Source organism: Sylvia atricapilla, chromosome Z, assembly GCF_009819655.1.
Source record: "Sylvia atricapilla isolate bSylAtr1 chromosome Z, bSylAtr1.pri, whole genome shotgun sequence".
Taxonomy (NCBI): Eukaryota; Metazoa; Chordata; class Aves; order Passeriformes; family Sylviidae; genus Sylvia; species Sylvia atricapilla.
Window position 1 is genome coordinate 50,539,825 of NC_089174.1, and position 14,241 is coordinate 50,554,065.

The following is a 14,241-nucleotide window of genomic DNA, read 5'->3' on the forward strand; positions in this document are numbered from 1 at the left end:
ACTACTTTTTAGATGCTATCCCTAGCATCTTTGAAAGGGATTTTTTTGCAGTATTTTATTTGCAGGTGTTAATTAAATGAGATTAGCATTTTAGAAAATACCATGATGGCTCATTTGGTGAGGTGGGGAGGAGGAGGTAATGAATAATGCAAAGTCAAAACTGATTTGTTTGTCTTTTCTAGGTGGGCCAAACTACGAATTAATATGTTGCCTGCCACAATAATTTGTGAGCCAATCTCAGAGTGCTTTGTTGCCAGTCTAGTTATTGGATGGGCAGCTCATCATGTGTTTAGATGGGATATAATGGTATTTTTCATGTGTCACTGCTTGGCATGGTTTATATTTGACTACATTCAACTAAAAGGTGTTCAGGTATGGAATTTTATTTTCCAGGAGGTTACTAAAATTACTGTTGCCACTGACTTAAGCAAAAAACTAAGCTTTATTACAGCCATAAAATAATTCTCTTGACATGCAGGAAATAACATGTCCAATCCTGTTACTACTTAGTCTTCCACCTTCAGTTGGAAGACTAAGTTACTCTTCCTAACAGTATCATGAAAAGAAGGAAGTTGTTTTGGTTGTGGTTTTGTATTCTACAAAATGCTGCATGCACTTCTGATTAGGCTCTGAAAGTTTCTGTCCCCTTAATTAATATTCATGTTTCAAATCTGCTCTACATGAGCATATGCAGAATTTTTAGGCTCTTTTGACAGTACAAGAACAGAAGCTTTGTGGGATTTTATTTTGGGGGTGGGGGTTGATTATTTTTAGCTGTCACTTTGTCTAATATTTGTTGAGGTGTGTGTGTACTCATGCATACATTTTTCATTTAATTTGTTAACAATGAGCTAGGAGAACAGCTAGCTCATTGGCCTCATTGGCTCCAAGGCCTCATAAAACTTTCAGTACGGAAAGGTGCCACAGATGAGAACAGCATTTTTTTCTTCTAATGCTGTAGAAAATATTTAATATGGGATGTTGTATCTTGAACAAGAAAATATACTTGATTTTTAATGAAGGATGCTATTGATATGTAAATTTTATAAAGTAAGTTTTATAAAACATTTTTAAATGTTATAAATTACTTTCAAATTTTTCTTGAGTTATCAGTATGATTAAATACTTTTTTTTTTTATTATTTCTAGGGTGGTGCTCTGTGTTTTTCAAAACTTGATTATGCTGTAGCTTGGTTCATCAGAGAATCCATGACAATTTACATTTTCCTATCTGCTTTGTGGGACCCCACAATTAGCTGGAGAACAGGGCGCTACAGATTACGTTGTGGAGGCACTGCAGAAGAAATTATTGATGTATAGCCACGCATTTGTAACTGTGAATGTCAAAAAGAGAAGGGGGAAAGAAAAGTATTATAAGTTGCTTATATACTTCCAAGAAAATCTACCTTCAGTAGTTTTATTACTTGTATGTTTGGTATCTGTTCTTCACTTTATTTTTGCATGGCACTTGCATCTGTGAAAATACAACTGTAGTCTTGGCCAAAAGGTACCTTCCTTCTATTTACAAATAAAAATAGGGAGAATTGGTCCTGAATCTGCTTTCTATTTAAATGCTCTGCAGTAGACTTTTTTTAAAAAAAATATCCTCCAGGATATGAACAGCTTCTTACTCCTTGGTGTGCTGCACTGGCAAATCTAGGGTTCATATAGCTATTTTCCAGCTGGATTGCACAAGGCTGTACCTAGTAAAATCACAGAGGTACAGCTGATTTTTGTTTTATCCCACTAAATTGAGCTAGTAATGGGACCTTGGGAAAGAAGCTCTGAAATGTTTTATGCCTACCTCTTGTAGTTGCTGCAGAACAATATGAATAGAAAGAGTAAACTGCTTTGCAAAAACAAACTAAAGTAAGCCTGTAGTCTTGTGTTTATATGTATATAGGGAATATTTTAATCATTGCAGTAACCAAAAGTGGACTGAGTTTGATAAGAATGAGTTGGAAGGATTTACTGGTCAGGCATGTATTATGGGCATCTTATGGCCAAGTCTGATCTGGTTCTGTCTTGAACCTTGTTAAGCACTGTGCTGTAACTAGCCAAGGTGATCCCCTCAGTACTTCCATCTTTTTCTAAGGGGTGTTTGTTTTTCCCTGTGAGTGAATGCTTTCATGGTGGGGGGTGGGGGGTGTTGGGGGTGTGTGTGGGACATTGTAGGGAGTAGAAGGGAGCAGAAATACATTTCAGAAACATTTCACACATGAGCTATTTTCTTACACAATGTCTTAAGAATGTAATTTCATGATGCAGGTATTTAATATCTTTGTAAAGTGAACATACATACCTATACTAGTCATAATTAAGTATTCAATTGCAGTAGATATTGTGAATATATTAAAAGGCAGGGTGAGTTTGCTGTTACTGATTAAAACTGTAGTCTTAATTTAGATATCAAATTAAGTTTACTCTTGACTGGTTGCCTGTTAGTCTAGCCTTTAAATTGGACTTCTGTATTTCAGTGGTATGACTAAAAGGACTAGATTATAATGCATGCCATGGTTTTCCTCTCTCTGTTCCCTGTAACTTGGTTTTCAACCTCATTGTGAAATTTCCTAGTTTGTGGTGAACTGGACTTGTTTTCTTTGAACATGCTTTAATTTAAAAAAAACAGCAAAGCTAGAGAAGACTGTTGCATAAGCCTTTTGTTTTCATAATTGTATTTATGCTGCTTTACTTTTTGTCGTATGGAATAGCATATTTTCACCATGATGGTGAACTGCTAATTACAAGGTTATGTCAACAAAGCAGCTTTAAAAGTTGGATGATGATGTGTAGCATATTAGCAATAATGACATGTATTTATAAAAATGGACTTTCTACCTTACTGAGCCAATCCCTTACCCATCAGATGCTACACAAGTGTAATGCGTAGGTATTTGTTGTAAAACATACTCTGGGCCAAGATGCTTCATCCACCTTAATATCTTTTTTGCCTTATGGTAACATGGAACTTTTTAATGGGCATTTCTGTTTGAACAAAGGCTTGTGATGCATGCTTCGTTCTTTTCATGTGAATCAGGAAGAAGCACTTTTCCTGAGGAAAGTTTTACACTGAAACATAGTCTATTTGTGACCCACAAAAACATTCTTTTATTAATATATATTTTACATAGTTCAATTTTACTGACAATGTTTGTATCTTCATTTGTTTCATGAAGTTTGATGCCATTCATTGCACTGCTAAAGTGAAGCTTAGCTTGCTACTTAGCTTTATGCTGATTTCTATGCAGGCAATGGAACAGAACCAAAAAAAAGGCTAAACAGACTTCCGTTTAAAAAACTAGGTGGGGATAATTGTTTAACAGGTGCTTTGGTATTAGTAGAGCCATCTTTGGCTATGAAAAATAAAGCTTTGCTTAAGCAAATGGTTTCATTTGGGTATTGTTTGGTTGATGATGAAAAGGAAACCAACAGTGTCAAATGTTGTAGACAATGCTGCAACAGAACTTGTAAAATTTATAAACAGCTGATGTAAAGTTATGTTCATCTACAGCTGTGTAGAATAATACATAATGTTTATTTAAAATAATTGTCTTGTTTTTTCCTTTATTTAAAAATAAATTTTGAATACAATCTGTTTGGAGTACTTTTTTCCTTTCTTCAGTGGTGCTGTAATGCCTGCTTTAAGTGTTTATGGCAGTTTTGTTATATTTCAAATTAATCTTCATGCTAATAAAGGGGTGTGCCTTTCAAGTTTTTTTACAACTACACCATCTCTTCTGGATTTTATATTTGAGTGAAAATAACTCATGCGCTAAACTGATTTTGAGTTATCCTAAATTTTTTAAAATTACTTCAGTGTACAAAACTTTTACAGGAGAACAGCGTAGTTCCATATCTATTGTAACTAGCCTAGATTTGGATTTTAGAGAGGATACTTTTGCCACAAAATATGTTGACATTGAGAAGTAATGTCGCCTTTGCTTTCAGGTACACTAACTCAAAAGCACTCTGAACTTGCTCTGCCACCTAACTTGGCTTTTTTTGTCTCTTCCCTATCATTTATGAAGATCATGTGAAACTTAGTAAGAGACTGTGTTTCTGAAAGAGTTGTTGGAATCCTGCATGCGTGGCATAAGCGAACGCCACTGGAATCACTTGAAGACTATTTATAGAAAATTAAATATTCCTGAGTGTATTCTGTGTTCAGTACATTTGCAGCCACACAGCACAATACTAAAATCCTCTTTCTTTGGTCCTTTTATTACTTTCCTACTTACTGTTAAATAACATTTTCATTTTATTCTGTATTTTCAGTTGAAGTCGTTCTTCTTTGAATTCCTTTTGCTACTCTTCTGTTTCCTGCTGAGTGCTGGCTGCCTGCATTTCCTCTCAAGTGTGTTTTGACAGCTGGAAAAGCTTGTCTCTAACCAGCTGTTTTCACAAATGACTTTCGAAAGCTGTTTCATTCATCTTAAAACTTTTAAGTCTCACACCTAATTTCTGATCACCTAATTTTAGAGTGGGTTTGAGCTCCAGCTGTTCTTGGATTGAACTACTTCCCCAACATCTCTGATACCAGTGATGACTGTTGAGGCTAAGGAAGACTGAAATTCAATACGGCAGTAGATAAACTTTAAATACTGTTTTGATAGTTATACGAAAAGATTTCAGCTTCTATGGTGTCTATGCTTGCATAAGTAACACTTAGAAGGAAGAATGGCACTATACAGAATGGCAATAATTTCAAATTTAATCCATCGTTTGGGTTTGAGAATGTGTTAGTTTTGAACTAATGATCAGATTATACTGAATGGTTTATTACTTGGATATTTAGAGGGAATGGACAGATTTACATAAGTTTTTTTGTTACCTCCTGAACTATAATCTGTGTCATACGCAGTACTTAGTGTTATAATGCAGTTACCTGGGCAGATGAGAATTTCCCTCCACAAAGTCATCTCTGCTTTTATGTTGGCTTTGGAGAATATATGCAAGATTCTTATGTTAGTGCTGTAAAACTGCACTGTAATTGAAATCAGGGTCCTGGGATGTGCTTTTAACAAAAAACCCCTATAAAAACAAACTAACCCAAACCACAACAAATGAACAAGAATCCCCCACCAAACAAGACCAAAGCAAAAACCACCACAACCCAAGAAACCAGCCACCACAGAGCGAAGCCTAGCTGACTTTGTGCATCCTCTTGATTCTGAACCTTTAAATTTGGACTGCTTAAAATGTTTTCACCTGTTCTATGCTGCACAAACCAATTTCAATAGCCAGCTATCCTACAATTGAGAATAAGTCATAATTCTTATGGTTAAATTCACCACATTCTGCTCTTTGCTATTTTGCAGGCCCCTAAATTCTTCTTTGTAGCAGTTTCTAAGGGCAGGTGGCTGTGTTTTCAATTTTAAGTCCTACCTGGAGGCAGTGTCCAGTTCTTCCTACAAATCCAGTATTAGGTGTAAGCATACCAGCCAGTCTTGTGGATCCTAAGGCTTTGCTGATGTTCAGCTGTGCTCTTGGAAGGTTGTGTCCAGTGGGTTTCCTTTTCAAAGGCAAGTTCTAGGTTAGTGTCCTGCATGCTGAAGGACACATGCTGAAGGTGTGCAGAGTGTATCTGAAAGGACAAGTGTCTAACAACCTTTTTAAGTGGAAGGTGTTTGGACTGCCCATCTTCACACTTAGCTGAGTTTAAAATAACTAGCCAGCTTAATCCTGTAAAGTATTTCCAATGCTTTCCAACACAGCTTTTAGAATGCTTTATTTTTTAAATTCTCATCAGGTCAAGAGTAGACTGCTGCTTATGTGTAGTTTGTGCTTCTGGGGAGAACATGCTGCTTCTTGATCAGAATGGGGTAAAATGATTTTTGCCTAATTGTTGGTGTTACTGCAGATGCTCAATTAAGACATGCAGACCAGGGAGCCCTGCACTGGAAGTGTATTGATTGGTGCTTCTTTCTGTCTCATCCCTCCACACATTCCCCCAACACTTCTTTCCCAGTTTCAGACAGGAAGGGAGGGTCTCAGCTAAAACCCCATGTGCCAGCTGGAACTAATGGCCATTTTATATGTAGACAATTTGTGGGTGAATGGGAGAGATCAGGCTCATGTGCCTGTGCAGGAAGCTAGTAAATTCACTGGGGGCACAAAGCAGGAGCTGTCAAATCTCTTCACAGGGCTTTGACATGAAGGGAATTATTATTCTTGACTTTGTCTTTCCGTCCTCTGGGCCTGTGTTAAACTTAGATCTACTCACAGGGTGGAAGTGAGCTCGAGCCAATTTAAAGCTCTGCTAGCCCTCCCCCCTGCCTTTACTGTATGATGAATAGGTGTTCTTCTTTTAAGGCTTACATGGTGCCTGGAGTAGTGTATTTTTACATGTTGAACAGTAACTTATTTTTGGTAGGGATAACTTTGCTTTTTCTCCAATACCAAAATGCTGAGAGAGGTGCTGAGACAACAGCAGGCCTGTAGGGTACACATGTAAAACGCAGTAACACATTCAAAAGTGACTCCCTAACCCTACAGAAATGAGGAAATAGAAAGAAACTATGGAGCCTTTGGGGGAATCTGTACATATAATTTTTAGTTTTCTATTGCATGTGCACACACTACATAGATAAAGTATATGTGCATACATTTTTTATATATGAACTGATATATATATAATAATGCCAAAATAAAACCCTGTAAGAAGCCTTGAATTTTACAAACCTATTCGTTCTGTAAGTGGACCATGCAGGTAAATTAATGATTTGCTAGTATAAAAGGCCAGCAGCACGAAGTTAAATAAATCATTAGTCACTGGGTCTAGTATCCAGTTCCATTTCACGTTTCAGTAAGCAGACAGAGGAAACTCAAAACCTGTAATTTTCTTCCTGGACTTTTTACTTACTAGTTTGAACAGTGTTTTATCCATCTAGGCTTTTGCATCTTCCTCTAAGAATTCAGAAACTCTGCTTCCTTAGCTGGCAGCCCCCCAAATCTGAGCAAGATAAGGCGCATACTTTTGTCACTTGCGTCCTTTCTGTTCAGTTTCATTGGCTTCTGCTCCTCCCTTCTGGGGCAACTATTTTGTTCCTAAGGGTCTTTATAAAAGAGTCTTCCCAAGGAGAGAAACATATGGGAAGGAGAAATAACAGCAATGAGAGGTAGAACTAGTGGATGCAGTGTTAAATTTGCTTGTGACTAATGCTCCAGAATGAAGTACGGGCAAATCTGGCCACTTCTGCAACATATTGAGTAACAAGAAAGAATAAAAGAGGTGAAGCTTCAGAGAGATTCTTTAAATTTTAAGAGTTCCTGCTCAGAGAGAGGCAGGAGACCTCTGAGATACTCCTGAAGGCTCGGTATCTAGAATAAGCCTATTACCATGAATTTTATGGGGCTTTCAGCATAATATTTTTAAGCGTTATATTGTACGGCTGGAAAAGGAGGAAAGCATTTCAGCCGGGATTGCATCCCACTCTGCAAGACGTGGCAACTTCCACCTCTTGTCTCTGGATTACAAACCTCTCAAAGGCTTGTCTTGGTTTGGGAAGACAGGTATCTGCCAGGGAAAGCTGGAGCTTCCCTTGGAATAGAGAATGTAAACCACCACCACCACCACCCCCTTTTCTTCCAATTATAAATTTGCAGTTAAAAGCTTTTAGGCAAAAGATTTTGGAAATAGAAATAGCAGTTCTTTACTAGCACGTATAACAAAGCAAACAAAAATAACAACTACAGCATTAATAACAAAAACAGTACCAAAAACCTCGAGGACTTTGCTTCACAAAAACCCAGGGCAGTTTGATCTCGGTGCCTTTGTAGGATCCTCAGAGCAGCAAGCTGGAAAACAGTGGAAAAGTCCCGAGCTGGTAGCTGGGATGGCAGGATGTCCCAGCAGGGCAGTAGAATGTGGGGTCATACTGTAGCAAGAGGAGCAGTGCTGACAAAACCACGATGGCAGAACAGGGCTGGCCCAGCTCCCGCGGGCAGCAGAGAAGCTCAGAATTCCAGGGCGAGCAGACGATGGTAGATTTCCCACGACTGGACCCCTCCAGAGAGAGTGAACTCTTCTAGCAGCAAGCAGCAACCCAGCCGTTCTCTCTCCCCGGACACTGAAAAGAACCCAAACTGCCTCAAGCTCTGTCCTTTACCTGCCCCAAAACTCATGTTATCTCTCTCTCTGAGCTTTGACCACCCTTTGTTTTTTGTTAAATAATCTTAAGTATGACATTTAGTCTCCTTGGTAACTTATGGGGAAAAAATTCTTTAGAGTAAAAGGAACAAACCTAACCCCCAACAAGGCTGCTTTATTCTGGCTTCCCATGTCTTGAGGTGTTGAGCTTGCCCTTCTGCCAATGATTTGTAGAATAGGGACAACTTGTCACTGTTGGGCCATTGGCTGAGTGGGGAGGGAGCGCCAGCTGGAGCAAGCATGTTTGGGAATGTCTGCAGCCACGGTCTTTGAGATGAGAACCTTAAGTCTTAGAAGGTATGATGTGGTGATGACTGTACCATGAAGGGTCTCTGCTGTAACTGTGAGACTGAGGTGTCTAAAAGCAGACAGTGCCTAGTGGGAAGAAGGCAGATGTTGGGAATGTTGCTTTGTGAGTGGTATGAACCACTCACCACTACACTGGTAGTATGAATTAGGAAGCCTCTTACTACAGCTTAAAATCTCAGGCTTAAAATGTTGGTGTGTTTCAGGCATCCTCCTGCAGTGATAAGTGCACATGAATGTGAAGCATATCTTGTCTGTATGCAGACTGACACAAACAATGATCTCATCACAGTGCATCAGTGATACACTACCTCTGCTAGGAGTCAACAGTCATATTTGACATTCATATCTTTGTGTACATAAAAACAATCTTTCTGCAGCCAGAATATAGCTGCATAATATTTTTGTGCTTTGCCTGTTGAACAGATTGCTTTTGTATGCAACAGGTGATGACTAAAGAGATTATTTTGTTCAGTTTAAAAACATAGCTGAAATGAACATCAGAAGTAAAATCTGGCATTTCCAGCGTTCTGTCCAGTGATTAACAGAGATGCTGGTGCATTTTTACCTCACACAGTCTGTTACTGTTGAACAGTGGACTCATTCTTTATGAACATATAAACCAAGTCTATACACCAGGAAGGACTGCATTTTTCTGTACAGTCTGTCTCAGGGCTGGTTTTTGTGGGATCACTGCAAAGTAGCCTATGGCCAGCAGTAGACTCATGCTAAGAGACCATGTACCCATTGGGTTTTCAATGTCAAAATGCTACAGGTATCCAGGGGAAATGGCCCTTCAAGTCCTTCAAATAGGTGGTAATAGCTGTTTTGCAGGATCACAGAAGCCAGTTTTCTGACCATGAAATTTTTTTGCATTGCATGAGTAGGTAGCATTTCCTGCTGTTGTTTCAAGCCTAAACACAGATTATATCCTAAATGACAGTATCTTGGAGAATAGAGGAGTCCTTTTAACTAAAGTTTGTTTCTGCCTCCAAAACCCAGTAGATTTCCCTTTGAAAAAGTGTCATGGACTTTGTCTAATTTATAACGCCCAACATCATGGGGTATTTTTCCCCTTGTAGGCTGTGAAATGTTTCGAACTTCTCAGTCCCCAGGAAGCTGATGTTATCATAAATAGGTTGTACACAGTTTTCTTCTGTTTTCTAGGTGGGAGATAGCAAGTGTTTGAAGGGACTGAAGTTCTGCCATTTTGGTGCTCTGCTGCCTTCATCTGGTTTACACTGCAGCCACTTCTGATGTCTGCTGCACCTATGAGAGCCATTTGCTCCCATTGCAATACTGCAATTAGTGGATAAATGTGTTTCCTCTTGGCAAGGGAATATACCATCTCCTCCCTGCTGTGTAAATCAGAGAGCACTTAGCTCTCCTGCTAAGAGAGGACCTAAGGCTGGAGAACCTTTTCTCCATGTACCACAGTGTGCAGATGGTTTAAGTCTGATACACTGATGCTTAGCAGTCGCTTTTTGGGAAATGGTTCTTGCAAGGTGATAATAAAAAGGGGGGATGGGGGGATGGGGGGTGAAGGTATTTGCTTAACATTTCTTTAGAGAAAAAAGAAATTGTTTGAAAAGTTTTGTTGCTGTAGTATTGCTGTTAAAAAACCCAGTCCTTCCTACACATCTCCCAGAAAATGTTTCCAGTTTCTGGGCTCTTCTCCATACTTAGCTGAAACTTATTGTTTTGCAAGGAGAAAGCTCCATCACTACCCACTTGAGTTTGAGGAGAAGGCAGAAGTGCTCAATGCCTTCTTTGTGTCAGTCTTTAGTGGGAATATGGCTTGTTCTTAGGATGACTGTCCTCCTGGGTTGGTAGGTGGTGTCAGGAAGCAGAATGGTCTCCTGGTTATCCACGTGGAAGCAGAGAACTGCTGAGCTACTTGGATATTCATAAATCTCTGGGGCCAGATGACCCCATAGATTTATGCCCATAGATGGCATCATCCATCCCAGGGTGATGAGGGAGCTGGCAAATGAACTTGCGGAGCCATTCTTCATCACTTACCATCAGTCCTGGCTCACTGGTGAGGTTCCAGATGACTGAAAGCTGGCCAATGTGACACCCATTCACAAAAAGGGTGGGAAGGAGGATCCTGGAAATTATAAGCCAGTTAGCTCGACCTCAGTACCTAGTAAGGTTATAAAACAGTTTATACTGAGTATCATCATGCAGTCCTTACAGGATGGCCAGGGAATCAGACCCAGCCAGCATGGGTTTAGGAGGGGTAGGTCATGTTTGACCAGCCAAGTCTCCTTCTATGACCAGGTGACCTGCCTGGTGAATGCAGGAAGGGCTGTGGATGTTGTCTATTTGGACTTCAGCAGGGCCTTTGACACTGTCTCCCACAGCACACTCCTGGAAAAGCTGGCAGCCCACGGCTTGGACAGGAGCACTCTTTGCTGGGTTCAGAACTGGCTGCATGGCCGAGCCCAGAGAGTGGTGGGGAATGGTGCTGCATCCAGCTGGGGACAGTCACCAGTGGTGTCCCTCAGGGGTCTGTGCTGGGGCCAGTTCTGTTCAATATTTTTATTGATGACATGAGTATTGAGTGTTTCATTAGTAAATTTGCAGACGACACTGAACTGGGAGTGTGTGTCGATCTGCTGGAAGGTAGGAGGGCTCTGCAGAGAGACCTGGAATGGTTGGATGGATGGGCAGAGTTCAGTAGGATGAAGTTTAATAAGTCCAAGTGTCGAGTCCTGCCTTTTGGCCACAGTAACCCCCTGCAGTGTTATAGGCTAAGGACAGAGTGGCTGGACAGTGCCCAGGAGGGAAGGGAGCTGGGGGTTCTGGTGACAGCAGTGTGACATGAGCCAGCAATGTGCTCACATGGCTGTCCTGGTTTGGAATAAATTAGGGAAGAACCTCCAGAAGGAGTCCCCTAAACCAAACCTCCACCACCCCTTCCCCCTCCTCCAGCCCTGGGTTCAGGAAGGAAAATACCTTGGAGGAAAAGGGGAAAAACCAGTTTATTGACAAAAATACACTCCCCAACACCGAATAGTGGGAAAATGGGTTACTGTGATGAGGAGGGTGCTGGTGCGTCTCTGGCAGGCCCAGGACTTCTCCGACTTCTCCAACTTCTCAGGTCAGGTCAGGTCCGGAGCCGGTTCAAACCCTGGGGGGGGAAAGAAGGAAGGAGGGAAAAAAAACCCAAACAGAAGCAGCGGGGGGGGGGGGGGGGGAAACGGTGGCAGGGGCAGCTGGAGGGCAAAGCAAAGCAAAGCGAAGAAGGCAAGAGCAGCCGAGCTAGCAAAAGCAAGAGCCAAAACAGGAAAAAAAGAAAAAGGAAAGAACTGCAGGCACCCACCCAAGAGGGAGGGATTCAGCTGTGAGACATAACAATGTATCCAAGATATGGGATGGATATATGGGATAGGAGGCAGGTCAACCCAGAACAATGGCCAAGAAGGCCAGTGGCATCCTGGCCCGGATCAGGCATGGTGTGGCCAGCAGGAGCAGGGAGGTCATTCTTCCCCTGTCCTGGGCACTGGTGAGGCCACACCTCGAGTGCTGTGTCCAGCTCTGGGCCCTCAGTTTAGGAAGGACATTGAGACACTTGAGCGCATCCAGAGGAGGCAACGAGGCTGGGGAGGGGGCTGGGGGCACAAACCCTGTGAGGAATGACTGAGGGAGCTGGAGTTGTTTAGCCTGGAGAAAAGGAGACTCAGAGGTGACCTTTTCACTCTCTACAACCTCCTGCCAGGTGGCTGTAGCGAAGGGGAGATTGGTGTCTTTCTCCAGGCAGCAACTGACAGAACAAGAGGACACAGTCTTAAGCTGTGCCAATGGAAATATAGATTGGATATTAGGAAAAAGTCTTTTATGGAAAGAGTGATAAAGTTCTGGAATGATATACCTGGGGAAATGGTGGAGTCACCACCTCTGGATGTGTTTAAAGGAAGACTGGATGAGGCACTTGATGCTGTGGTTTAGTTGAGGGGTTAGGGCATGGGTCATGCCCTTCAATGATCTTGAAGGTCTCTTCCAACCTAGTCATTCTGTGATTCCATGACTCAGTCATAGATGTCCATTTTCCTTTGTGTGCCAAGCTATAGATGCATAAGGTTTTTTCCTGTATGGTGTGCTTAAGTCCTTTTGTGACAAGCTCAGTTTATTTAATTACTATCTCTGTGTCCTTTGGAAGTAGTCTACAGATATCCACAAGTCCACAGGCAATGAATCAGAAGATACTACTCTAAGAAAACTTTATATGACAAAGAAGTTTCTCCTTCCAGCCAGAGACCATCTGTGCTACCATAAAGATCTCCTCGGTAAAAAATGGGTATTAGATTTTCAGTATAAGATTGGTAATCACTGCTGCTTGAAACAGCACCCAACAGCCCACTCCAAATCTTCTTGCAGTACAGGAACTTCTTGCCCCTCAGTCCGTTCAAGACTGGATGTGTGAGCTGGTTGCTCAGGACTGGGTCCAGGTGGATTTTCAGCATGTAGATAAAAAAATTCTCTGGCCATCCTGTGCATCCACTCTCACAGCAAAAATATCTTGGAAAGTTTGAAAGCAATCTCCTGTGTTTTGGTTTGTGCCCATTGTCTCTAATCCTGGCACTGTGCACCACTGAGAAAAGTCTGTCTCCATCTCCTTCATTCTCATCAGGTATTTGTAAATGCAGATAAGATGCTCTTGAGCTTTCTCTTTTCCACACTGAGCAGTTGCAGCTCTCTCAGCTTCTCCTCATATGTCATATTCTTCTGTTCCTTCACTGTAGTTGTGGCATTCCCATGGACTTGCTTGAGTTGTGACTTCACCAGTGCTGAGTAATGGTGAAGGATCCCATTCCTCAACCAGCTGTCATCATTCCTTTCTGTGCAGCCCAAGACTTCTCTATGGAAAGGGTACACTGCTGGCTAAAGTTCAACTTGGTCTCAACCAGGTCCTTCAAATCCTTTTTTATCACGCGCCTTTCCAGATTGTCAGCCTCCATGCCCCAGCTGTTCCCTTCTGGGTTCAGGATTTTAAACTCCTTCTTGCCTGAACTTCATGATGTTCCTGTTGGGCCATTTCTCCAGACAGACCAGGTTCCTCTGGATGACAACATGACCTCCTGGCTGCCATTTGTACATCAGCATGGTGTAAAAAGGGAGCATGAATCTGAAGTTCTCTTACTTCAGTATAAATATGAATAAAATTCTATTAGTCTAAACCAAAAGCAAAATATATTCTTCTCAGTCTGAAATGGAAACAATGCAAATGGATTACTGATTGTAATAATTGGTTGTAACTACTGGCTGCATCACTAATTCCTGAAATAACTGGGTGAAAAAAAGAGAATAAATGAGTTTTGTTAATCCTTGATATATCTGGCACAGACTTGAGTGCCTTCATTGCATATTGGATATGAGTCATGTTGTCTGTTTGAGGGAATCAACAACTTGTCCTTCACAATAACCATTCCTATTTTCCCAATGCCTCCAGCCTCTCTGCTAGGTTTCCCCTTCACCTGCTCAATCTTTCCAGGGCCGTATCTTACTTCTAGGTTTCCTACTGCTATTTTCTTATCTCTAGGTTTGCTTTCTCTGCTCTTCCTTCCCATTTCTTCCCTTCCAGCCAAGTACAGATACAGGTTGCTGCTCCCTGTCCAACCACACATCCATGGGAGTGAAGTGCATTTCCTCATCTTTGTGCCTGGTGCAGGGACTGACCATGGTTCTCTCCACGTTTGCTTTTCTCCATTTCTAGGAGGTACCAGTTCACACAGAAGCCAACCATGGATGTGTTGCAGGTGTGCACCCTCCTGGAGGACTTAC

At 41.4% G+C, this 14,241-nt stretch overlaps 1 protein-coding gene across 1 annotated transcript in view; it reads left to right on the forward strand.

Moving 5' to 3' along the window:
* The window catches only part of UGCG (UDP-glucose ceramide glucosyltransferase), a 34,894-nt gene extending 31,304 nt beyond the window's left edge, over positions 1–3,590 (forward strand). The window contains exons 8-9 of the mRNA XM_066338381.1: positions 183–372; positions 1,149–3,590. Of these exons, the coding sequence (XP_066194478.1) occupies positions 183–372; positions 1,149–1,319 (361 nt within the window). The 3' untranslated portion in view covers positions 1,320–3,590. The remainder of the gene's footprint in view (positions 1–182; positions 373–1,148) is intronic.
* The last annotated feature ends 10,651 nt before the right edge of the window (positions 3,591–14,241 follow it).